Source organism: Chroicocephalus ridibundus, chromosome 3 (genome assembly GCF_963924245.1).
Source record: "Chroicocephalus ridibundus chromosome 3, bChrRid1.1, whole genome shotgun sequence".
Classification (NCBI taxonomy): Eukaryota; Metazoa; Chordata; class Aves; order Charadriiformes; family Laridae; genus Chroicocephalus; species Chroicocephalus ridibundus.
Genome location: NC_086286.1, coordinates 2,823,677 through 2,849,613, shown reverse-complemented (window position 1 = coordinate 2,849,613; position 25,937 = coordinate 2,823,677). Strand labels below are relative to the sequence as shown.

The 25,937-nt window shown below is 42.9% G+C and overlaps 2 protein-coding genes and 1 long non-coding RNA gene across 5 annotated transcripts; 2 read left to right on the top strand and 1 right to left on the bottom strand.

Annotated features, from left to right (window-relative positions):
- The first annotated feature begins 2,007 nt into the window (after positions 1-2,007).
- CCT4 (chaperonin containing TCP1 subunit 4) lies at positions 2,008-9,766 on the top strand. Its single transcript, XM_063331226.1, is given in 15 exon segments — positions 2,008-2,055; positions 2,058-2,289; positions 2,726-2,778; positions 3,189-3,278; positions 4,042-4,150; positions 5,415-5,557; positions 6,243-6,364; positions 6,453-6,585; positions 6,944-7,083; positions 7,379-7,475; positions 7,793-7,903; positions 8,145-8,275; positions 8,371-8,605; positions 9,192-9,305; positions 9,585-9,766. Coding segments are annotated over 15 exon segments (1,773 nt in total). The 3' UTR covers positions 9,600-9,766.
- Positions 9,767-11,309: 1,543 nt separating this feature from the next.
- On the top strand, positions 11,310-21,060 carry FAM161A (FAM161 centrosomal protein A). Of its 3 annotated transcripts, XM_063331220.1 has the most exons (7): positions 11,310-11,473; positions 12,153-12,400; positions 12,845-14,032; positions 14,450-14,617; positions 17,615-17,714; positions 18,744-18,898; positions 19,514-21,060. In XM_063331220.1, exons 1-7 carry the CDS (start codon positions 11,354-11,356, stop codon positions 19,941-19,943), a joined length of 2,409 nt encoding a protein of 802 aa, XP_063187290.1. In that variant the 5' UTR covers positions 11,310-11,353; the 3' UTR covers positions 19,944-21,060. The 3 variants fall into 3 exon arrangements, with proteins under 3 accessions (XP_063187290.1, XP_063187291.1, XP_063187292.1); XM_063331221.1 differs by lacking the exon at positions 14,450-14,617; XM_063331222.1 differs by lacking the exons at positions 18,744-18,898; positions 19,514-21,060 and adding an exon at positions 18,095-18,732.
- LOC134513981 (uncharacterized) lies at positions 18,170-19,591 on the bottom strand. Its single transcript, XR_010070594.1, has 3 exons — positions 19,477-19,591; positions 18,615-18,636; positions 18,170-18,268 (listed from the first exon to the last, which is right to left on the bottom strand). It is a non-coding gene; the product is annotated as an uncharacterized LOC134513981 (long non-coding RNA).
- Positions 21,061-25,937: the final 4,877 nt, after the last annotated feature.

Sequence of the window (25,937 nt, the reverse complement as noted above, 5' to 3'; positions counted from 1 at the left end):
ACCACAGCAGCCCTAAACTTAGCTCAGCACCTTGTCACATACCAAGTAAAAATCCAGGCTCTCCACCCAGCAATGGAACAAACTCCAACCCCAAATTATTCTCAACACTAGAGGGGCTGTTTTTGCCAAACACGGAGCTACGTATAACAAGGTGGCTGTGACTGCATCAGTTCTAACTTTAATTTCCTTCAAAATCCTGAAAAAAACTTGCACCTAACCCTTGTGCAACATTAAGCAGCACGTGCTGATCGATGGTAATAGCACACGATCTGCCTTCTCCTGTCAGAAAACCAGGTCCTTTGTGCCACCCTATGGCATCACCAAACCCAAAGGCCAGGTCAGCACCAGAGAAGCAACATCTGCCACTGACCGGATTTTCACAATACCCTTAAACGTAGCTATACCACTCATTATATACATCCCGGAGAAACCAGGAACCTCCTGTGAGACCAACAAACTCTAAATGATCCCTAAGATGAGCAACAAGGAGGTGGGCAGCAACAGCAATGTAAACGTTGCTCTTGTAAAAGAGCTCAATAGCTCTTTTAAAAGCTTGGCTCTCTACTCATTCTAGCTTTAACATTGCATTAGTGTTCAGTGTCCAGGATTAAGTACTGTTGCCTTCGCCGCTTGATGTACTTTAAGATCAAGGTTGGAGACCCCAATGATCTCAGTCATTTAAGATGTGTTTCCGGTGATTTTGAAGGTGATATAAATTCACGTCAGGACTCTTACTAGTAGACCTTTCCTCTGTCTATGACCTGGACATATCTCTACCTTTATACTTAAAACTGTTTTCTTCCCTGCCTGTTGAATTGCAATTGAATATAAAAAGGGAAAGGCCATTAAATTCCAAACCCACATCTCTATAAACAGCCAAAGGGCAGTTATCTGTGTTTCAACGAAGCATAAATCCAGTGGAAAAAAATCAAAAGCAGCTGTTAGAAATGGTTGAAAGGGGATGAAATCACATGACTACACAGTCTTTTTTTCTGACAACAAAACTCTCCAAATGCTTGATTTTTATGTATCACCATACAAAGCTGTTCTGGCACGAGAAAATTGCTTATCATGAGGACATTTCACTTGCAATGAGCTCCTGATATAGATCCAGATACTTGGAAATGGAAAAACAAGCTTAAGAGCTCACATCCTCTGTCTGTTCCTTACCACGGCCTTACCTCAGCAGCACCTGACTAGCACAGGGACGCATTTCATGTATAATTATAATGTGTGCCATATTATAAATCCTGACTTTTCACATCCAGTCAGGGAGAGATGTGCCATAATAATTATATGGTTTAGATACCACTTGGACATTTGCCTTTCACTGAGAGCTCTTTCGAGCTGCTGTGTCTTACTTTGAACACCACACAAAATCAATCCGCTTTGTAGATTCACATCAATCCGCTTTGTGGATTCAAGTAAATGGTTTGCACCTGAACCATACTGTTGGAGACGAAGACAATAATTTAAACAGCTATTCAGAAATCCAAAAAAAAAAAAAAAAAGAAAAAAAGACAAGGGTACAGAAGCTTCTTACATCACTACAGCAGCTGAGGCAAGATCACCCAATTATTCCTATTGATGATAAAGCCTACCTTTTTACAACGGTGATATAAGCTGAGATAAGAGTCCCTCGGACACAGGGAAAAAATCAGGGCGTTACAAGAAAATATACACTTTTTTTTTCCTGTCCTCTTCCTGTACTTCAAGCCTGTCTGACTCTAACCCTTTTTTTGGTGACCGGTTCTGCGAAACATCAGACGCACCAGGTGCTCAAAACCTGCTTAAGACCAGGAGCTCTTAGGCCCGAACGAGGCCCCCCTCAGCGTTACCACAGCGCCCGCGCGCCGCTTCCCGCCTTAACGCTTCACCCCGGCCACGCCCTTACGCCCCCTAGCGGCGGGGGCGGGGCTGCCCCTCCCCAAGGACCCCTCGCGGCGGGTTCTTTTAGGTGCCCGCGCCGTTCGCCGGCAGCCAGGCCAGTCTTTTCTCGGTTTACCAATGCGCAGGCGCGCCGCGGGCAGCCCCACCTCCTCCTCCTCAGTGCGCGGCGCGACGCGGCGGGCGGAAGGCCCCCGGCGGGTCCTGTGTGGCGGCGGCGAGTTCTGGAAGGTTCTGGAGGCGGCGGCCGTTATCGCGGGGCTCATCCATCTCCATCGGCGGCCATGCCGGAGAACGCGGGGGGCAAAGCCCACGGTGGGGCGGGGAACCGGGCCAAGGGTACCTACCAGGACCGGGATAAGCCCTCACAGATCCGCTTCAGCAACATCTCCGCCGGCAAAGGTGAGGGGAGGAGGGGGCGGAGGGGACCGTTGTGCTGAGGGGAGGCGGCCGCCGTCCCCCCCACACCCCGGGCCGCTCCGTTTTGTGTTGCGGCGGGACGCGGAGGGGGATGGGGCCGGTGCGTGTGGGGGGAAGCTGGTTTTGGGGTTTGACACGAGCCTTGGGCGGGTTACTTGGCCTATAATGTACATATACGTTAGCGCTCGGCCTTCAAACGGCCGTGATTGGGTGCTGATTGTTTAAAAAAAGAGCTGTGGAAATCAGTCCCGATATCATTCTACTATTAAGGATGATTTAGTGCTGGCAGAATAACCGGGGGCCGGTTATCACTGGGAGAGGCTTTCTCTTCAGAAGCAGTGTTTGGAGTGATGGAAGTAATCGCTTTTAGTTCTTCAGATCGACTTGCAAACGTTTTTTTTTTTTCCCCTCTTCCTAGCTGTTGCCGATGCAATTAGAACAAGCCTTGGACCAAAGGGAATGGATAAAATGGTAAACCTTAGACTTAAATATTTAAAATATTTGGCTTATTGGAGATACTGTAAAATCGACATGTTTTATATACGACACCATTTTTTGCCTTGAAATTCTTTTCCAAGTGGTGAGACACTGGCCCAGGTTGCCCAGAGAGGGGGTGGAGGCCCCATCCCTGGAGACATTCAAGGCCAGGCTTGATGAGGCTCTGAGCAACCTGATCTAGTTAAAGATGTTCCCGCTCACTGCGGGGGGGTGGGACTAGATGGCCTTGAGAGGTCCCTTCACACCCAACACATGCTATATGATACTAAAATGTGAACTAACCACGCATCTCGCTTTGAGAAATAACGTTGTCAGGAAGAATATTTTACATTGAGCATCAAATGAAATTTGTAGTTACTGATCAGAACTATGTTTCTCCTCAGATTCAGGATGCTAAAGGAGATGTGACGATCACTAATGATGGTGCTACTATTCTGAAACAAATGCAGGTTCTGCACCCTGCAGCCAAAATGGTAAGTGTTTTTGTCTGTGGCTCGGATAATTATATGTTTGAGAGCTTAATTTCTGGGACAAAAAAACCATAGTAACATTTAATGTGTTTTTGAGGAGCGTTACCCACTACTGGTAGAACAAGAACTTTTGCGCAGCATGTTCTAGGAATATTTATTTTGATGGTAAGATGTGCTGAAGTGTTCCAAGTCTCTATTTCTTAGCTTTTATTCTTTATGTGTAATCCCTCTGGACATGTTTTAAGACACAAAAGAATCTAGCCCAAAGTTTTTTCTCTCTCATCTAAGAGAGCAAAGTCAGCGATGTCCTAAACTGCTGGGACAGAAAAGGGTGAAAGAAGAGAATTAATTGCATTATGGTCAGGTGGACTGAGGGTGCAGTAGCCTGGTCTTTTGGGATGTTAAATGTAGACCTCTTGGATTTGGTTGTGGTTGGAGATGGACATGAGCTTTCTGTGACCCTTCTGCAGGAGAGGAAAAGGAAGACCTGTTAGATAGGTGTCATCAGTTTTAAGCTTGGGAGAAAAGCTTCTTTGCTTCTGTCAGGGATCCGTTTCGCAGCAGTTTTACTTCACCAAATAGGCGTGTAATTATGGAAAGCAGGGTGCAAAAGGTACCAACTTCAAATTAGAAAAGGCGTGATTAGTCCTGATGCTAAGGTTGATTTCATTAGTCCTGCATTCTTGAGTATCTCTTTTTTTGTAATTGTCAGTGTTTGAAATTAAGTAGCATTATATATCAACTTTTGCCATAATTTGTTGTTTAGTTGGTAGAGCTGTCAAAAGCACAAGATATTGAAGCCGGTGATGGCACTACATCTGTTGTGGTCATTGCTGGAGCTCTTCTGGATGCCTGTTCCAGACTTCTTCAAAAAGGTAAATATATATGTGTTTAATGTAAAAACGTGACTGGACATAGTTAAGTCGTCTGTCCGCTTGCACATGTATAGTGAAGCTTAAAGTAGATGTTTCCAGTTAAAACGTGAAAGGTAATTTGAGTGTTGACATTCAGGTTTCACTCATATCCCACTTTTGATTAAAAATCTGTTTTACCTTTTTATTACTAATTGAATGCATTACTGTTGGTACAGGAAGCAGTGCCTAGATGATGTGGGGAACATTGCCTTGGATAACCTCACCTTGATTATACTTACACTTCTCGCCTGGACAGAGAGATAGTGTAAGAAGGTGTAAATGAAATTTGGGACCAGTGATGTTACAGGGTTGTTTTTTTTTATACTCAGCAAGTTTGTCACCTCCTGTCACTTACGATATATGGACTTTGAGAAAGTCTGGTCAGGAAAAGGCACTAATTACGGAAGGCAATAGTTAATGTAGGTTGTTCTGTTAGCTCAGGATGTTCTCTTGCAGTCTGCTTGCGTGCAGCTCAGGAGCTTCGATAGCTGTCTGGCCAGCTAACGCTTAGGCTTCTGCGTGCACTGGAAGTAGAGCAAGGATGACTGGATTTAGAGTTCTTTTCCGTCTCAGATCTGGGCTTGATAGCCATTTACTTACACTTGCCTCATCTCGATACACACCATTTTGTTGTACTCTTTCTGGGCTTGACCAACGGTTCGCTTATGTTTGCTTCCTCTCCCGGTACTGGCGGTACCGCTGGACCAGCAGCATCCTCTACCATAAGAGGTTGTTGGAAGATGCCTGTCTTATTTGCTCACAAGCTGCCTGCTTTGAAAAGATAAAGTGTATCTCACACACTCAGAGAAACTGGGGAACTTCATACACGGCTGTGGGAAACCAGTCTTTGAAAATCTGAAATAAAATTACTGTCAGGCTCCTGACAGGTATTACCTGAACAGCAGCAGCTTTAAGAAGGCTAAGAGTAAATAAAACTTTGAGATGTTTCTGGGATGTTGGATGTTGCAGGGAAATGTGCTGTACTTGTCCGTGAGGACAAATGATTAGGAGCATTATAGCTTTTTTCCTCAGCTTTAACAGTGGGAAGTAATAAGGGAGGCCATGTAATCGGGAAGAACACATTTTGCTAAAATGACTTCAATTTATTCTGACATGAGAGTCTCTGTAATCTTAAAATAGGAAGAGAGGGTGAGGAAAAAAAAAACCAAAAAAAGAATGGGTTTGAAAGCATGACTGTCTGACAGCCTTTTTATGCTATCCGCAGGAATTCATCCCACCATCATTTCAGAGTCATTCCAGAAAGCTTTGGATAAAGGTATTGAAGTGTTGACCAACATGGCGCAGCCGGTTGAACTGAGTGACAGAGAAACCTTGCTGAATAGCGCAACTACTTCGCTGAATTCAAAGGTGCGACTGATACTTCTGGTACCTCCAGACTGGCTGAGCTTTTCGGCTTTTCCCAGCCCATGCTTACTTACTTCGCTTGCTACTTACCCTGCACCTCACAAATGTAGTTGGCTTTCAGACACTGGCTGCCTTCTCTTTGACTGACTTGTCAGAAAGCTGTGGTTGAATCCGATTAAATCGAAGCACTCAGACTGAATTTCAGTATGAAATACTTAGCGATCTTAGATGTTGACTGTAAGTGTAAAAACAAGCTTCAGCTAGAAAAATCAGGTGGGATACTGAGACTTTTGCCAGTAGTCTGTGTAGGCAGTTCTGGTTCATGTGGCAGAAGCTCCTAAATTGGCACTGAAATCTGGAGAAGTGTGCTGGTCTTCCTTCCAGCAGAATAATGCGGGAAGCTCTTAGAAGTCTTACTTTAAGAATCTAAGAAAGAGAAGTTCAGGTTTCTTCTGTAAGTCCCTAAGAATGGGGTTTCCACCAAGATAGCTGCTCTTTCCTTTAAATGACGAGCCACTAAGAAGATGCCATGTTAAGACAACTGGCTGGCGGACAGGGAGGGAAAAGAGCTTTGTTTCTAAATTCAGAAACCAAACGCTAGAATGCAATGACGATACTATTTTGAAATTGCTGTTTTATCAGTGTTAAATTTCTCACCATTTTCTTTCTTTACTATTAAATCCCTTAGGTTGTGTGTCAGTATTCTAGTTTACTTTCTCCAATGAGTGTGGACGCAGTGATGAAGGTGATTGACCCAACTACAGCTAATAGTGTGGACCTCAGAGATATCAAAATTGTTAAGAAGTTGGGGTAAGAAACCATTTGTAACTAGACAAATTTTGTCTCTGTGAAGTCAGCTTCCCAGAGTGCTGGAGTCACGGATTGGTTTTGTTTCCAGAGGCACAATTGATGACTGTGAACTGGTTGAAGGACTAGTCCTGACTCAGAAGGTGGCAAATACCGGTGTAACCAGAGTGGAAAAAGCCAAAATTGGCCTCATTCAGTTCTGCTTGTCTGCCCCAAAGACAGATGTAAGTTACACTGTGACGCGAGTGAAACCTTTTGCTGTAGTACTTGGGAGACGCAAATATAATGATAACACATTTTTTTAAGATGTGATGTCAGCTCTGTTCCACAGCTCTAGTGAAGGTCTGTTAAGGTCGTGCTTAGCTATTCCTGACTCTTAAAGAACTTGCAGTTGGTGTAAGGAAGAAAATAGTTCAGAATTCCAGAATTTCTCATGATTTAAACAACCTCTAATAAGACATATTTTGCTGTCATGCGTGTTTGCTTTGAACCACAGGCTCCTAAGTTAAAGCACGTGGAACATCTTGACACTTGCTTTTAAAGTCAGCAGTTGTTCATAATACTTTTTTTTTTTTTAAATAGATGGACAACCAAATAGTTGTTTCTGATTATGCCCAAATGGACAGAGTACTGCGTGAAGAAAGAGCCTACATTCTAAATTTAGTGAAGCAAATCAAGAAGGCTGGGTGCAATGTGCTGCTGATTCAGAAGTCTATTCTGCGGTATGTTAATAGCGATTTACTCGCTCACTGTGTGTGTGTTTGGGGGAATGACTGGAATTGTTTGGAATACCTGGAACATTAAAGCCAAACACTAACAGTCGCACTTGGCGGAGTGTCAGACTGGCTGTAACAGGGACCGTACCTTTAGAAAGCACTAGTGTTGTCTATGTTTTGGGTGTAATGACATCTGTACTTGGAAGACTTTCAGCCCTGCTAGCAAGAAGCGTGCAGCTGGCTGGTGCGACCTGGTTACTGTAATAGCGCTGTGGACTGACTACTCCCCTCCTGTTTTTAGGGATGCTCTTAGTGACCTAGCCCTCCATTTTCTGAACAAAATGAAGATCATGGTGGTTAAAGACATCGAAAGAGATGACATTGAGTTTATTTGTAAGGTAAAGTGAGTTATATTGATGGCTGTTAAAGTAGCAGCGGTGTTTAAAGTCTACCCCAAAACTTAAGTACCCAGCCAGCGCCAGGTTATTGTGACACTTTCACAGGTTTCACGTTCTGACTATAATGTAAGAGCAGACGTTTCCCAAAAAACCATTCCTGTTCTGTTGAGCAGTTACACTTCTAGAAAGATTCGAGACAGGTGTAAAAGCCATAGTCCTAACCACGTTTTCCTGTAATATGCAAACGAACGTTATGCGGGATACTTGCTGACTCTGCAGTGCAGTTTCTGGGTTTCATTTTATTTTTTTTTCCCCAGACAATTGGAACTAAGCCTGTCGCTCATATCGACCAGTTTACTCCCGACATGCTGGGGTCGGCTGAGCTGGCAGAGGAGGTCAACTTGAACGGTTCCGGGAAACTAATAAAGGTGAGTCAGCGACAAAATGTTAATAACTGAACATCTGCCAATTATTTTAATGTTCTGCTAAGTTTAATGCTTTTTTACTACTAAGTTACTACATTTAAGTACCTACTTCTAATCCCTGAGAAGTGGTGGTTTTGCTTAGCCAGGCATCAGCACTGTTACACAACTTGCAGATACCAACCGAAGGCTCTTTTTGTTCAGAACCCTTTTTTTTTCAGTCTTAGTATTTGGTTTTATGTTTTAGATCACGGGCTGCACAAACCCTGGAAAAACTGTAACCATCGTGGTACGTGGATCCAACAAACTCGTTCTAGAAGAAGCCGAGCGCTCAATTCACGATGCCCTGTGTGTCATAAGATGCTTAGTTAAGAAAAGGTAACGTCTCAGTTTGGTTAGAGTAATTTATTATAATACAGAAAGCTGATCATTAATGCATTTAGGTAAAATGAGTTTTTAATTTGTGTCCTCAGAGCTTTAATTGCAGGAGGTGGAGCACCGGAGATAGAGCTGGCACTGCGCTTGAACGAGTATGCTCGCACTTTGAGGGGTATGGACTCGTACTGCGTCCGTGCATACGGAGACGCGCTGGAGGTCATACCGTCAACGCTGGCTGAAAACGCAGGTCTCAATCCCATTTCGACAGTGACGGAGCTGAGAAACAGGCATGCTCAAGGGGAGAAAACAGCTGGCATTAACGTCAGAAAGGTAACAAGGAATCGTTTATGCGCAGCATAGCTTAAAAAAATACTTAGGCTTTAAACAGAAAATGCTTGGCATTAGGGCTAAACTAAGGAGGGGGCACGTTTGTGTCTCTTACGGGTATTGTCCCTAAAATTAGCGTTGAGGTAGATGACAGCTCGTTCTCTGAGGCTTTACCTGAGTATTGATAAAGCAGATACTTAAATACCATATCAACAGGACAAGAAGCTTCATGTGTCTCTTCAAAAACATTATTTCAGCTACAGAAATAGATCCATTTGGAATGATCCATCGCTATTATCTGCGGTGGAAGGTGCTCACACGTTACGAGTAGCCCCGTTTCTTTTAAATTGTCACCACGTTCAAACTGACATAACTGTGTTCATCTTTTGTCTTTGCTAATTTTGACTGGGTATGTCAAGTGCCTGGGGGAAGGCGTGTACCATAATAGTCCTGTTGAGGAGGGGAAAGCACAAGCCCTTTGATAGTCTAATTTAGAGTTGCCTGTCCTTGGGATTCTAATAAAAGAAAACCTGCGACATCTAACTGTAGTCTTGACTTGCACAAAGTAAAAGCTGCTTCTTTCTCGTAGGGCGGCATTTCCAACATCCTGGAGGAGCTGGTTGTCCAGCCGCTGCTGGTGTCTCTGAGCGCGTTGACTCTTGCAACAGAAACGGTGCGCAGCATTCTGAAGATTGATGATGTGGTGAGTAGCGTTTGCATCGTGGTTTGTTTTATCTTTTTTTTTTTTCTTTTTCCACAAGCACCAGGATAGTTACTGTGCTTCAAAAGAGAACTGTGGTGGAGTATTTTCAGTTTACAGGCTAATTGGACCACTTGGCCTTTTAATAACTGCAAGTGGAACAAAATGCAGTGCATTATAAATACTGTTACTTAAAAGAAGGAGTTGAGAAAGAGACTAAAAAGTAGTTGTTACATGTGCTATGGCCACCTCGTGCTTAATCATGTGAACTCTCCTTTGCAGGTGAACACTCGGTAAGCTGAAGAAAGGAAGCTGGGACTGTGCCCTAAAGCTCCTTCCCCGTAGTCCGGAATGTGGTTTCCTCGCCAAAAGCGCCTGTGGGAATTGTCTTAAAGTCCACAGACTTATGTGCTTCTATCACGTTAATTTAATAAAATTTCTGGTTTCACCAAGGAAATGCTGTTTATCAGGAAACATGCATTGGTTTGCCTTAGTCTTTGCTTTATCATTTCGCTGTAGATAGAAGGTAGACTTTTTGTTACACTTGGGAAGGTTTAACAGCAAATATTTAGCTCTTGTAGTACATTCTAAAAACAGCCTTGAGCTGGCACTGGGGTAGCACGTGAGCTGCTTCGCTGAGGGTTGTCCACAATGGCGTGGTATCGTTTCCCTTAAATACAGCAGCCCAGCGAAGGAGTATCTTTCCAGCGATGACACCCGAGACGCATTCCTTCCTCTGTCTCCTGAACACCGCGGCATCCAGAGTGGCGCAAGGGCCAGTCTTTATCTGCAGTTTTTCATGCAAGTGGCAAAACTAAACCTAGTTCTAAAGAGGCAAGGATGATATTCCTGTAACTGGGCATATCTACACCGATAGGCATTTCTTTACAATGGGCTTTGGATAACAGGCCCGTCTTTCTGAAACAGTTGTAGCTGTTCTTTTTGTCACTTCCATCCTGGTGGTGGGCAATCAGGGACACCCCAGGAACGAAGCTTTGGGCAGCTTAGGTAACCCCCACACACCCCCCTCCAAATTAGTTTTTCACAAAACTGGCTGAGAAGTCAAAGTATGCTATTTTATAATAACGCAAATTGTGCTTTTCTGAAACAATTAATGGGATGCACAGTAAAACCTGTTAATAGCTGAAGGAAAGGTGTAGCCCGTGGTGTCACTGCAGCTGGGCGCGTGAGCTGCAGTCCTTGTGTCAGGGCGCGCTGCAACGCAGGGCTTCTCGGCCACGGGGAAAGTCCCCGCTGCCCCAGCATTCGCTTGTTACAGGTTTTTTTGGTTACAATTACACAGAATTACAGTTTGTTACAGTTAGCGTTACATTTCATAGTTTAGAATAAGTATTTTTCAAATTCTAATTCTTATCCTGAAATGTCGAATTAACCCTTTCATCTCCCGTGTCGCTAGAGGGGAGGGCCGGATCCCTCTCTCTGTTCAAGGGGGAGGGTTTCGTTCATGGCTCTAACGCGCGTTTCTACTTACAATCAGGCAGGGCTGTAGCTTTTGAGTAAACTCCCGCCGCTTTGTGGGCCGGCTATTGCTGAAATACCTTCCTATCGCTTATAGCAAAGCAGAACATTCAGAATAATTCAAATACTAAGTTAAGAGAAATGATTAAGGCATTAATGTTGTGCATGGGTTATTTATCGACTGTTTAACATTACAAATTATGCCTTACCCCGCAGGATTACATTCAGCAACCATCTCTTAGTTTAGGTATGGATTAAAGCTTTCCTGCCCCGTCGTCTCAAACTTCCAATCCTGGGCAAGAATTCCAACCATTAGGCGCGATGGAACCTTTCCATCCGCTTCTCCACATAAAGCGTTTGCAATTCACCACGGTCGATAAATAGGGGCGGAAGGACGTTCCTGCCGATCCGCCAAAGCTTCCCCAGCAGGGGCGGGGGCGCACGGCCGAGGGACGGAGCCCCGCTCCCGCGGAGCCCCGCGCAGGGCTGGGCCCTCCCCTTCCGCCCGAGGGGCCGCCCCCGGAGGCGGAGCGGGCGGTCCGACCCCCCCCCGGCGCTGTGGCCGCGGGGCCATGGACGCGGCGCACCGTGCGGCGCTGCTGGCCGCCTCCTGCCTCCGCGCCCCGCGGGACCCGCGCACCCGGGCGCCCGCCGCGCTCTACGAGCGGGGGCCGCCGCCCGCCGCCGCGCAGGTACCGCGGAGGGGACGCGGGGGTTGCCATGGGCTCAGCTGAGGCCGGGCCTCCCAAACAAACCCTCCCGCTGCTCTGGGGGGGGGGGGGTCCGCGCTTCTTTGCGCCCCTGGGCAGCAGCACAAGCCCCCACAGCCGCGGTCTTTGATGGCGGATAAACTTTTAAAAACGCGGTGCTTAAAAATAACGTAAAGGAAGCCCTAGTCACGCGGATGAACCTGCTCTTTAATAACTTCTCGGACCTGTGCGAGCTTTAAAAGCGTGGGAAGAAGGCGCTTCCCTGCAGGCAGCTCCCTTACGGAAACGGGAATAAAGACGGGGGTGGTTCTGTTTGTTTTTCAATGAAAGCTTTTTTAGAGCTGTGCAGAAATAAAGGAAAAATGACAATTTTTACAAGGCAGTTAGAGTTTTTTCTTTTGATAAGTCCTTTTGATCATATTTCCTGGTATAAATACATCGGTGACAGGGAGAGACTTCAGAATTTTACATGCTTTAAATAGGACCCTTAGGATATAAATTGTTATGCAATAAGTTTATTCCACGTAACTAACTCCCCATTAACAGAGGTATCTCTATTTGGTGTTACTGTACCATTCATTAGACTTAATTAGAATAAAGCAGGATTAAGAACCACGTTCCCCTTTCTTCTAACAGAAAATTTGACAAACATCTTTTCTAGGATGGTTTTGCTTTGGATTCAAATACGGACAGAGAGCAGACCCTCTCTCTACATGGAGACCCTGATGACTGGATAGACTTTTCCAAAATATACAATTCAAACCAAGAATACTACTTGAAGCTCGAGGAGCTGAAGAACGCCCACTTGGAGACCATGGCACAATTAGAAAGTATGTATCGGAATAAACTATATTTAAAAGGAGTACAACCCTTGGAGAAGAAAAATGCTGCTTCTAAGATGTGTTGTAGGTAAGTGGGGCGGTACCTTTCATCTGACGATTCTCAGGTGCTTTGCAGACATTTATAAAACAGGGTTTTTTTTCTGGGGGTGGGAAGCGTTTGTCTCCCCATTTCCTATAAGGGGATAATCACAGAAAAGTTAGTTTTAATAATAAAAATGCTTATTCACCTTGCTCACGGACTGTGAGATTTACAAGTGTGTGTGCAGCAGAGATGAGCGACATGTTTAGTAAAGCGTGGTGCCTTCCTTAAGAAGTGCTGACTTGTTCACAATCACGCACTTAAAACTGTGATCTGCTGCGAGTGCCCCATGTCCTTCTCTTCCCCCTCTCCTTCCCCACCACTGCTGTTTGTTAATTTATTTTTTTGCTAATGATACCTTAAAGTGGAAGTTACTGGCTTCGCATCAGTGTTGGACTGGACTCAAAACAACCTTTTTTCCCCTTTTTAAAGGCCAACCTGGGAGAAGAGCTCGTATCAGCCTCTAAATTTGCGCAAATCCTTTTCAGACTCTGACTTAAGTGACCCCTTAGGCTCAAGTATATCTGAGGGGTCTGACAGAGAACTGGCGTTTGAAGAAAACGGGAGTGAAACTGGATCATCTGCGTTTGCTAAGGAACGGATTGAAAAAATGTGGGACGGGTTCAGTGTGGAAGACTACGTCTCCCGCACCAAACACAGCTGCTTACCAAGGTCACCAGCCTTCAGAATGCTACGGAAGAAACAGAAAGCGTGGTCACCAAAAGTTACTGTGCCCAGGCCTTTCCAGATGACTATTAGAGAAGCCAAAAAAAAAGAACAGAATCTCAAGTCAAAGTCACAGATTGAATTGGAAAATAACTTACTGAAGAAGCAACTAGAGGAAGAAGCAGAGTGTCAGAAAAAATTCCGAGCCAATCCAGTGCCTGCTGCCATCTTCCTTCCGCTCTACCATGAAATCGTGCAACGAAACGAGGAACGCAGGAGGTCTGTGAAAGAGAGAAGCAAACTCAAGCTCTTGGCTTCTCAGAAGCCATTTAAATTCATTGAACGAGAGAAGCAAAGGAGTGAAATTAGGAAAATGCAATTACGAGACCTTTCCGCACCCGAAAAGAAAACAAAACTGTTCAAAGCAAAACCAGTTCCCAAATGTGTTTATAGTCCGGCTGTTACCGACAAGCTAAAGGAGGAAGAGCTCTACAGAGAGATCCGGATCAGAATGAGAGCTGAGGAGCTGCTGCGTAATTCCTCTCTACCCAACAGCAGACTGGCTTTAACGGATACCAATAAACAGAAGAAACACAAGTGCATTGAACCAAAGCACACAGAACATAAACCCAAGATCAAATCAAGTGTTCCAGATTTTGAACTGCTCCACCAGAAGTTTCAGAAACGGCTCTTGCAACAAAAACACGTGAAGCACCTTACAGTCTGTGAACCTTTCGATCTTCGTACTCCATCTATTCCCTCAAACAAGGGGAAGATTCTGAAGGACATTCAAGAGGATGAAGAGAAGTTGAAAGAAACACGCTGGCCGTATGCCTCTCCACGACGGAAACCTCAAATGAGACGTTCAAGTGCAAATTCACATCTCTCAGGATTTGGAGAATGTAAATCACCAAAAAGCACAGAATGCGCAAGACGACGGCTACAAGCCATAAGGTGACTACTTTAGCGATACTCTACATTTTATATATACTTTAGGAGTGGAGTTCTTTGTATTTCTACATATGTAGTTAATTCTTCCATGCAGTGAAGAATGCATTAATGTTAATATATTAATATGGGGCTTAATTATAATATAAAGCTTAAAATATTTAAAGGTAAGACTTAATTAGTCCTTATGATTGTTAAAGAAACAGTAGTGCATTTTTCTCAGAACGTCCGTAGGAAAGGGACAAATGACGGGCGCTTCCCAGGATATGCCTGAATCCCTTAAAATGGCACCTACCTTGTGCCCTCTTATGCCAACCCTGTTTCACCCTGTTTTTCCGTCTTGAATCTCCTTTGCCAAAGCTTCCTTTGAAGTCTTGCTCTTGATTTAAAATGAATTCAGCCTTAGTTTATTTTTCCACCCAGGAACTCACTTGAGGAAAAGAGAAAGCTGGAAGAACAACAAAAAAGGAACAGAACAATCCAGAAACAAAGAACAAAAAAACTCCAGAAAATTGTAACAACTCGGGCTGAGGCCAATGACCCACATCAGAGCCTAGCTCAGATCTCTAAATCCAAATTAAAAACATTCAGGTATTTTGTCGCATTCCCCTGAATCCTGAACCTCTCGGTCTACATTGTATGTTAAACATACAATGTAAAAAATAGCATAGTCTGAGTTTATATAATTACACATTTGATAAATTGTACACTGTAGAAACAGCTAGTAAAAAAAGTGGCCAAATTTAGTATTTCGACTGGGAAATTTTTGCCTGTTCTAGTGATTTCGATCTGTGTGTTCCACTTTACAGTATTATAGATCAGCTAACAGGAGACTCCTGTGTTTTCTCAATTGCCATATCAACTGCAGGGGAAAAGTTAAAAAAAAAATATCAAAAGGAACAGTGTAGTTACAGAATATCCCTGCACTGCTGGATTGATAGGTGTTGGCACAACTTTGGTGCTAGCAAACAATCCACAGGTCACTTTTTTGTCCCAGCAGGTCCCACTTCAGAGGGAAAATTAGAGCAGGAATATTTTTTTAACTTAGCAGACATATCAGCAACCAACCGGGAGGCTGCTGGTGGTTAGGAGGGATGGGATCCAAAGTTACCTTTAGTAGAGATACAAATTCAAAGACTGTTCTGTACAACTGAGAAAAGGAGTACACAGGGAAAATTATCAGGGCCTTTTCCGTGTGCTGCAAGGTAGCAGTCCAGATGGCTCCAGCTCTCTGATGCTGATCTGACTCCAGAATTGCTGCTTGACCTTGTGTCTGTGGCTAATTTAACCATTTCTGCTTCTTCTTTTTAATCCTAGGAAAAAAAAAAAATAGTCCTGTTTGAATGAGTCTTTAGTGAGGTTTATAATCTGCCTTGGCACGATGGCACTGCAGCAGCACCGCCCGCGTAAGGCGCTGTTCCATGGAGACGGCGAGCGGTACTGACGGCTCTGCCCATTGCTTCATGCCTGAGAACAGGATTCTCGGGCGGCGATTGTGAATCCTAATTCCCCGTAACCAGGCAAACTGCCAGCAACTGACAGTAGTAGGGCAAAACAAGACAAGGGTGAACGATCATGAGATATGCCTGGCTGTAAGATTCACAGCTTGGACCAGCAACTTTTAAGTTACCATAGTAAACTTTAAGGCATTTAGAATATGGTCCAGGATAGAGATCTTTCCGAAGTGAGGGTGGAGGCCAGGACTGCCTGTATGGCCGAGTTGAACAGTAACAAATAAGGTTTCCTCATTCTTTTTTTGCTTTGCATGAGTGTCTTCTTTCTTTATAGCTAAAATAGAGACCTGTGGATTTATTATTAATAGACTTTGAACTCTGGGCTGTCATTAGCAAATTTGCTGAAATAGTGCAGCACCGGCTGCTAGACAATACTGCACATTGTTCCATCCGCAAACTCTGTAATGGTTATTCACCACCAGTGTTGCAGCGGAAAGAGAAAACGCCGCAGAAACTGAAGCACGTGCATCCTCATACGTTGAAAACACGAAGTGCAGTGGCTCAGCAACGTAAGCCAGGAAAAGCTGGAAGAAGCATCTCAACAAGCATTTTGCTTGGCCGCGTGGGCAGTCAGTGACCCTCCAGCACATCTGTGCCCACCTACCACCTCCCCAAAGGCAGCTGAAGCCAAAGCACGCCCAGGATGAAGCGGTGGTCTAGGAGAAGCAGGGCTTACACGGGGTCCTGGGGAGCAGAGATGCAGCGGTAGAGATGCAGATCAAAGGTGGCCGCCCCTCTGAACTATTTTGTTAGAGTCAGAGCTCTTTGCAGTTGCTTTTGCAACACCGACCAGCAGATACTGTTAATAACAGGAGCTCTATAATGTAAGTGTCCTTGGGCGTTGACTCTGGGACAGAAGCAGACAAGGATTTGAGTTACAGTACCAAGGTGGAGAATTAAGAGAGACAGTGGGTGTGTTTACAGATTTGACTGGAGTTCATTCAACAGCAAACTTCACATTACAGTATTTCGCTTAATCAGATTGTAGGAGTATTGTAAAACACTCATGCTTTATTCTTGACTATACATAAAATTATGCTATTACAAAGCAAGATTACTTCCCTAGTGCTGATGCATTAAGTCTGGTACAAGTGCTTAACTTGATAATGCTTCTTTCAGCATAGGCTGGGTAATAAGGTACATTAACGTAAGTGCTCTTCTAACAGATAATTAGGTTTGTAGAAAGCTGCCTGAGAGAGCAAGCAAGTACCAACAATGAAGGTCACTCCCTCAAAATGGTGAGGAACTTGCCTTAACGCACAGCCACGTTGCAGAAACTCAGAGGGTGGCAGGAGGAGCCAGAAGTGTAAAACGCCCCCCAGCTCTCGTATTTGCCCCTAAGCGTCTAAGTAATGCCAGAGCTGGCCCAGTAGAGAGGCAACATCACGAAGAGGTGTCCTTTTCACACACCGAGGATTACAACTCACGCCACCTGGATTACGTAGTGCTTGCTGTGATCTGAAGGATCATTTCAGTTGATGAAGCAACAGTTTCATCATCCTGCTACACTGACTGGGCCCTTGACAAACCAACTAGGAAAAAAAGTGTACTGTCGTCCAGAACGTGGCCACCTGTCTTGTGAGATAAACCGGTAAAGTAGGGAGATTCCTAGCATCAAACTCTACCCTAAAGTACTGATTTTTATTTAATGATATTCATTTTCTACAGTGTATTCTGTTTAATTTTGCTTAGAACAACTGGAGCATCTGTATGAAAGCAGCATTTAAAAATCCTAAATATCCAAATTTTTTAGAAAACCCGAAGTATCCAAAAAACCCCTAAGAATCCAAACTCAGGCAGCCTCAATTTAACCTCACTAGCCAGGACCTCTTTCCTTATCCAAAGTGATGACTTCAGAGACAGTTTTGTTCCGTACTTACAGGCAAGCAATTGCTGTGAAAGTGAGACAATATACCTCAGACCCTGTAACCACCATGAAATAATTTACCTTTTATGTATCTTTTATGTAGGACAATATTTAGTTTATGAGCAATTTAACTTTTAGCTGCTGTAGAAAATTACTTCTTGTATTATAAATTAATAACAATTTCTCATGTACTCTGTTTTCCCTTAGGAATTACGAGAAGCAGAGAATGCAAGAATATTTGCAAGAGTTGCAAGAAATGGAAGAAAGAGTAAATCAGAGGCCATTGCTTTTTGAAAGAGTCACTCAGGTTGTCTTTCTTCTGTATTACTTCTTAATCTTATCTTCGAGTACTACACAAGGCATTTGTAGTCATTTCAAGCATAGAATATATTTGAAAAATACTTTTGAGACTAGTATTTGTCCATTTTCATCTATATCGCCCTGTCTCCGTACAAATACTACTAATTTTTGTGACTAAGCATTCATGGCTCGCTTGCAGAGGGAACGGAGATGGCTGTTCTAAACACGTTGTCCAATTCAGTTATAACATGAGTAACTTGAAACACAACAAAAATTTACAGCTAAAGTGTGAGAGGTTTCAGTTGGGAAAGAAGCGATAAGGAAATTTGAGCATGCTTAGTACGTACTTTAAAGCTCAGATGCAGCGTTTCTATCTCTCCATTTCAGTACAACCGTGTGCTGGTAGTGTGGTCCCTGACCTGTTTCCAAACCCAGGGAGGCAGCAAGTCATACATCACTGGTCCCCTTTTCCCTTCTCTCCACGTGGTTTCCTGGTCTGCCGTCGCTGCGGGGCAGAAGCATCCGTGTAGACTGGAGAAGTCCTCCTCACTCAGGTGTTACCTGGAAGAACAGAATTTGCACCCTCAGTTTCAGAGGCAGAGATACTCGCCTACGTAACTTGTTAAGCAGCACTGTAAGAAGGTGAATCAGGACTACTTTTTTAGGGCAGCAGCTCCCAGAGAGGGAAGACGGAGGAGGAGGAGGAGAGCAGATAAGGGAGAAGCCCTAGGAAGACTACGTTTGCTATTTTAATGTCCACAATTTCTCCCTCCTCCTTCAGTAGCTCTCTACAGAATATATAGTTCTTTTCATTAGCCAGTGGGCGCAGGCAGCAAAGTGTTTTTAAACCAGTACAGAAAAGGAAAATCTGTTGTAAAAATTTCAAGTATTGTTTTGCCATTCTTACCTGCAGTAAATAATCATTCAACCTGTCAGATGCAATTAAAAGAAACAGAGTATTAACACAAACAAAAATATCAAAAGACAGGCATTTAATGCATTTAGTTAACACATAACCCTTGTGGGTTCCCTACAGAAAAATGCCAGAATAGCTGCAGAAAAGCATTATTCTAACAGACTGAGAGCGTTGGGGATACGCCCGGAGTTTGTTTCAATGAAAGGACAAACAACTAAATTGCTACAGTCCTCCACTCCTGAAGATTTTAATAACTCCACTGATGCCAGAGAAAGGTAGGGATCACTGGGGTCACTGAAGGCTTTTTTTTCTTTGCCACTGCATACCTAGTAACTAGAAAGTTATTTTTGATGTGTGGGTTTGTGGGGGTTTTGTTTGGTTGGTTTGGTTTTCTTTTAATTATTTACAGTATTTCGCAGGTAAATATTTGACTACATAGTTAGCTTTACTAATGTTAGCATTAGTATGTATTTTTTAATTGGTTTTCCTGAATTAAATATTATTTCATAAAACAGAGGAGAGCACCAGAGATGCACTTCAAAGAAAAATGAAGAAAAACGTTTTTTATTTGTTCCTTTCCCCAGAAAAAAGTGACAGGTTGCTAGGAAGTCACTTCATCCTGCATTACCTTTACTGAATTTTTAAAATAAACCTTATAAAAATACTTTGCAATATTCACTACGTATTATTGTATAAAAGGAAGTAGAAATGAAAAATATGAAATCTATAAGTAATACTGTTGAGTTACTCTCTAGCATAAAAAGAGACTCTAGCGTCCCCCCTTCCTTTTTTCTGCCAGGATTTGTCCTGGATTACCTGAAGGTAGTTTAAAACTCAGTGGAAAGCGTCTTACCTGAAAATAAAATCGTACGTGCAAATTGTCTTTTCAGAGCCAGCGAGGATAAAGTGAACGAAAGGGAATCCTTTGAGGAAGCAGCTGACAGTAGTCCTCCGTCTGAGCAGTCCTGCGAGGAGGAGGAAGAGAAGAGAAAAGGTGTCAAAGCCTCCACCCGGCATGGCCAGTCCAGTCAGCTGGAGGATGGGGAGGAGGCGAGAGCCAGCCCCACCTCGGACCAGCACCGTGAAGATGAGGAGGAGGAGGAAGAAGAGGAAGCAGAAGCAGGCCCATCACTTGGCCGCTCCCAGGAGGGGGAAGAGGAGGGTGATGATCAGTCAAGAGCCAGCTCTCGGTCTGACCAGTCCCATGAGCCTGAAGAGGGTCGGTGTGACCCTGAAGCTGAGGGTGACTTCGGATACGAGGACGAGGAATACGAAAGTGATGATTCAGAAGAGAAACCCAGCGATGAAGAAGCTGACTGAAGGGGAGGCAGACAGGATGGCCCGCGGCTCGGGAACCTATTTCATTGCTGGCAGTGAAACAGACACCAAAGAAAAACGGATACAAAATTCTGTGAATTTAAAGCTCTTAGCTTAACGCTCACTCCAGCACAGAAATTTTGTCTATTTTCCAGTAAGAAAGACAAAGTTACTAATTTCCACCAAGAAAATAATTTAATTTTATACTAATCTTCTTTATTCTAGTCTTCTGCGACTAGAATACACTGAGAGTGGCCACTTAAACTTCTACAGAGATTCTTTAACACTTACAGACAAGGTAGAAAACTAAGTCAGTAGAATAATATGTTATACTGCAAATCTTGTATTACTGTCTCATCAAGCCCCAAAACTGTTCTTTCAACTCCATTTTGTTTTGAAGAGCTCTTCCCATGATCATGGATAATCATTCTTCGTAACATAGCAACAAATGCTGACATTAACCTTCAAATTTCTTTATTGAGGCAGTAAACTTACACTGTAAAGAGAGAATCTTATTACATCAGATAAAAATGTAGCCCAGCAACTGTAGGGACATGAAGGTACGGAAAGAAGTGCTTTAGTACCTTTTCTTAGCCACTTGCTACTCAGGACTTGCGCTACTACATAACATAGACTGCAGAGGGGAGGTCTGGATTTGTTGTTCTTCTTTATATCAGTAGTACCTTCTACTATCAGGAGCTTTCTTGCACCTGTCGTATGCAATGTTAGGAGAGGTAATAAAGAAAAGAATGCACCCGCGTGACAGACCACAAACAAGGATTTCAAACAAGCTTTGGCTGGACAGAGTACAATGCAACACTGCTCAGGTGCTCAAAACCTGCTCATTGAAAAGTAAATGCATTTGTTCAAACTACCAGGTGTGCAAAGGCGTCCGCAATGACTAATAATAAGGATTTTTTTATTATTATTTTCGTCCATGCTGCATGCAAGAGCACTGACTAACTCTGTTGTTATTTCTTCCTCCTGACTTTGAGAAACTGTGTAACAGTGTTTGTAAGATTTTTATCATTATTACTTTTATTTATTTTTGAAGCGTGAGCATAACTAATATGAATTGGAAACTTTTTTTTTTACTTAAATAAAATACCCATTGTATATATGTCAGACATGAAAGCATTAATCGTTACTTCACAAGGAAAATCAGTCTGCAATCTCCAGTAGCGCCTGACAGCCCCACAATACGAACTTAGGGTTGGGTTGCCTCTGCTTGTCAGTATTCTATAGTTCTGAAGAGTCGTACAGCACATTATTGAATTCATAGTCACGTATTACTGATATTTGTCTCTTTAGTAAATCAAGTTTATTTTGAAATAAGGCAGAGGAGCTCTAAATAATGTTTCTCTTAAGATAATCTGAAGAGGTTTCAAATCAGAAAAAATTCAAATTCGTTTTTAAGATTTGACAGCACTCAACTAAGTGTTCTAAAAGAACATAAATATATAATTGTTGAACTATTAGGAGACTAAAAATATTACTAAATCTCCTTTGAATGGTAAGGAAGTACCAAAAACAATGCTTTTTTAAAAAAAAAGTTTTAGAAGGCAGTATGTGTGTAACTTAGATGGAGTTTTTCACTGAATTTTTACCATATTAACCTTACTAGGAACAGAATTAAGGAACACAAATAAATATTATGTAACAAGGAAGTGTTAGCACAGCTTTTGGAGGTTATGCCTCAACCTTTTCAGCGTTTTTGGAAGAGGCAAGCAGAATCACGTGGCCTAAGGGGATCCAATTGATCTGGTTCCCCTTGGACTGCCAGGGGCATGAGACACACAGTGTGCTATCAGAGGATCTTAAGGAAACCAGCCCTATTGTAGGAAGAGAAAGGTCTTAATGACTTGGTAAACAATTAAAAGTTCAGGAAACGAAAGGTCAATTTTCACAGTTTAAATGCAGTTATCGGCAGACATTCAGTGAGATTCAAACTGTTCAGCATACTCAGAAGGGATCTGTAGTAGCCATTCCAAAGAGTTTGTGGAAGCCACAAATGTATTTAATGCTGTGGAAAAAATGAAACCGACTGCAAAGAACACGCTGAAGGATCTTATGATGATGACAGAAGAACAGATATAGTTCACTTTTAAGAAGTGCATGTGAGGGTGAAAAATATTCCTAATCTATACAGTAGTATAGACTGAAAAAAAAGCAATGCCATCTTGAATACTGCACGCAGTCCTCGTCCTCACATCTTAAAAGGGATTTCTGACGGAACTGGAAGAAGGCAACAAGAATGATCAAAGATAACGAATGGCTTTCGTATGACAAGAAGGTAGTTTGGTTTTCATATGACAATGTATACTAGGATTCTTCAATTTGGAAAAAATATGAGAGATTGAGCTTTGAGATATTAAAGGGACCAGTTATGGAAATCACTTCGAGCAGCACAGATTGTCAAAGTGGAAGAATCATGAAATTTAAGTTAAAAAAAAAAACTGTTCAGAAATTGCATTACAAACAAGAATGGGAAAAGCATTCCATTAAAGAATTAAAAAGGAAGGAAACGGCCAAGAAAAATCACAGATGACAGAACAAAAATGGGGCGAGACAGGTCGGGATGAATTCAATCTCATGAAGCAAAGTAGAGCAGTGAAACATCCTTCAAAGACTGAGGCCCGTACATCACGCAGTCATGAGATGAACAATAGGCTGGCCTAAAAAACAAGTCATTATTTGGCTTTTTTTTTTTTTTTGTCAGGACAATGATTGAAAACGTAGACAAAACAGGAAGAAACTAGTAGGATGATGTCACTGAAATGAAAATTACTGTATTTAAAGAAAAACCCCAATAACCTCAACGTGGAAATCTGAATCTAGGTGAAAGGTTTTGGTAAATTACCAAGAGTCATAGTAGTACTCAAAACATTTTGATGCAATTAACATGGAGGGGCAAAAAGAAGTCATGTGATTCACAAAAGATGTTACAATAGAAGCATTTTAAGGTAAGAAGCTCGATAAAGGAGCAATGATGATCAGTTATGCTTTCAGGGAAGTTACCCTTGCAGGAGGGAGATGATTCAAGTTTCTCACAGATTATTGAATATTCTCTCTTTAATATTTTAATTAATGGCTAAAGCACAAAAGTAGAAACATGTTCAAAAATTTGCAAAGAAAATGAGAAAGATGTATCCAAAAAACAGTATTAAAAATACCACATGGGAAGAGGAGGATAACTTTGCATGTAGAGTGTAGTATTAAATAAGAATTTAAAAGTGCAAGAATAACATTTCTTTCATGGGAGTTCATCACCTGCAGCTGTAAGGAGAGAGACCAAGACGACTCGTTGAGCAACAGGTGTTGAACCACAAAATGCGATCGTAAAAAAGGTGACGGAATTGAAGGATGTGCCAGGTACCTTATTCCCAGCAGGACTGGAAAAACGGTACTTGTACGTCCACAACCACTAGAGATCCCATTCTGGGTTTCTAAGTGATTCTCACGGTACTGAACGTGAGCGATAGCCTTGGTTGGAAATTCTGTACCGAACTTGCCCTGCTGCGTATCTGCTCACACCTGCCACAGGTTCCCCGTGAGATAAGCTGCAGCCGTACCCACCACGCTGGAGAAGGCTGACGTTACAGGCAGTCTGAAGGGTCAGCATTAGCACCTGGCTTCAAGGCACTGGCTTGCAAGCGTATCTGATTTGTAGGGGATACACATCGCAGGAAAGGGATACAGATTCTGGAAGTTTCGTGGCAGCGCGGGCAGTGCAGTTGCCATGGAAAGGCCCTAAGATCTGGTGAGCCCAGGCTGAAAATGCTCATAAAGGTTGCAGGACCTACATTTACTGACATTTAAAGACATCAGAAATTACATGTTTTTAGCAGTAGAAAATTTCACAGGAAAAGGAATATCACTGCCAAGTAAATCAAATAGAATTACAAGGCCCACAGAGAAATAAAAATGACTTTAAGTTACAGCCAGATGCAGTGCCCCGCGTGACTGTTCAGCAAAACCTTTGCCTGAGCTTAGCAGGTAATAGGCACTCTAAAAATCAAAATATATATTAAAAATTCTTTCTAAAAGTATGTCTATACAGTTGCCCACAAATTTAAGTCAAACATCGGCTTTTCATGCAGAATACATTGTCCAGGAATAGTAATTAGTCCATTATTACAAGATATGGCAGCTGCATGCTTACAAACGTTAACATGAAGATAGAACTAGAAATGGTTCGAGGTCTGTCCTCCTCACCCTTTGCTGGAATTTCAGTCTTACATCTCTGGTTGTATAATATTTTGGTAATTACTTGGCTTTGGGAGGGGGGGAAGAGTCCTTGCATACTCCAGCAAAACTCAAAATTGCTCCTTTATTCGATAGGAATTTCAGGTATTTGAGGAACGCCAGATCAGAACTCAGACTTGAAATAGTGTCAGAAAAATTCCCGTCCCTACTGTATCCTAAAAAACCCTAGCAGTCAGATGAAGAAGCAGAGGACATCAGGGATCACACGGTTAAGGCAAAACGCACAGACAGAAAGCAAGCTGTAGAACCTGATGGAGTGATTTAGCTATTAATTTTGTATTAAGGAATAACAGCATTAAGAGGCTTCCACTGTGCTAAATGTGCACAAACACACAGAAATCAATCCCCAATTCAGTCTCTACCGGGCATCTCTGCATACTTCAGGGGAAATACATCATGTTTACACACAAAGTAAATCCTTTCATTGACAGCTGAGCATATGAAACAGCTTGCTTGGGCCCAAAGCCCTCTCCTCCCCTATCCTTTCTTTTCCTCCTCGTTTTTCAGACCCTTTCACTGAGCCAAATTAACTCACCAAAATAGCCCGGCCAAAAGGAGGGGGTGAGGTTAGGAGATGACGGGGCCAAGCAGGGCTTCAAGCCTTTTAGTGCTGGCCAGTCATGCCCAGTGTCTCACACAGAACTGCCTCCCAGGATTAGCCACACGAGAAAACCCCTCACATGCGTAAGTGGCTGTAGTACAGCGAAGACAGATGTTTATGGGCAAGGGCTACGGTCCTTTTCTGATAATTAAGACTGTAAATGAGACCCTGTTTGATGTCATGAACACAAATGGTACCATGGAAGCCAGCTGTTAACAGGACTGAAAACAAGCGTATTTGCATTTGCACAGCTCAGAACTTGCTACTAATAGCGAGGGCTTACTAACAATAAGCCGATTACTAACAATAGTTAGACAGGTTAACAATAAGAAGGTTAGTAAGAGTAAGCAGGTTACTGATTAATAATAAGTAACTACACTACCAACACAGCTAGGAAATTCTAGTTGCCAACATGGTGAGTTGTTACAAACCATCCTGTTACCGCATTATTCAGATCATCGCCCTGCTTTCAAACACAGCCTTCCACACGCACGTGGCTCTCACGAAGGGCTTCTGGTCATTTGTTATACTTCTTAATGCATGTTTCATGCCATCCTACATTTTCTAAAATGGATAAAAGATACACAAATTACATTTGTAGTAAATAGTAAAAGGAAACAGAAATCAGATCTTACAGCTATTAAGCTCTGCTCTGGGGAGGCCAGTCCAGTAACACACCTTTATCCCTGAAGGTACTGGAATTGCCAAGGGCACCATCGCGACGAGCTCTCAGATCTAATACCGAAGGGGCCACACAAACAGCTAGGTGGGAGTTAACACATTCTTTGATGACGACCAATTTGTGGTTTTGAACTCAAAGTGTTTTCTAAGAAAAAAAAAAAAAGCAACTCCGAATATTACACAGCAGAGTCTCAGCACAAAGTGCGAAGGCTAGTCTGAGACAAAGGGCCGGCTGGTCACGCCACTGCAAAACATCCATTATTAAGAAACGCCTATCACTGGGTTCATAAAGTTTATGATATTGCAAAACAGTGATACTGCCTGAGGCAGGCAGACCCGAAGCACGTGAATTTCAGAGCTGAGAAATTAAGCAATTAAGGCTTAAAATAAAAGCCAGACAATAAATTTGCAGAGTTGCTCACTTTGAAGACCAGAAAAAAAACTATTAC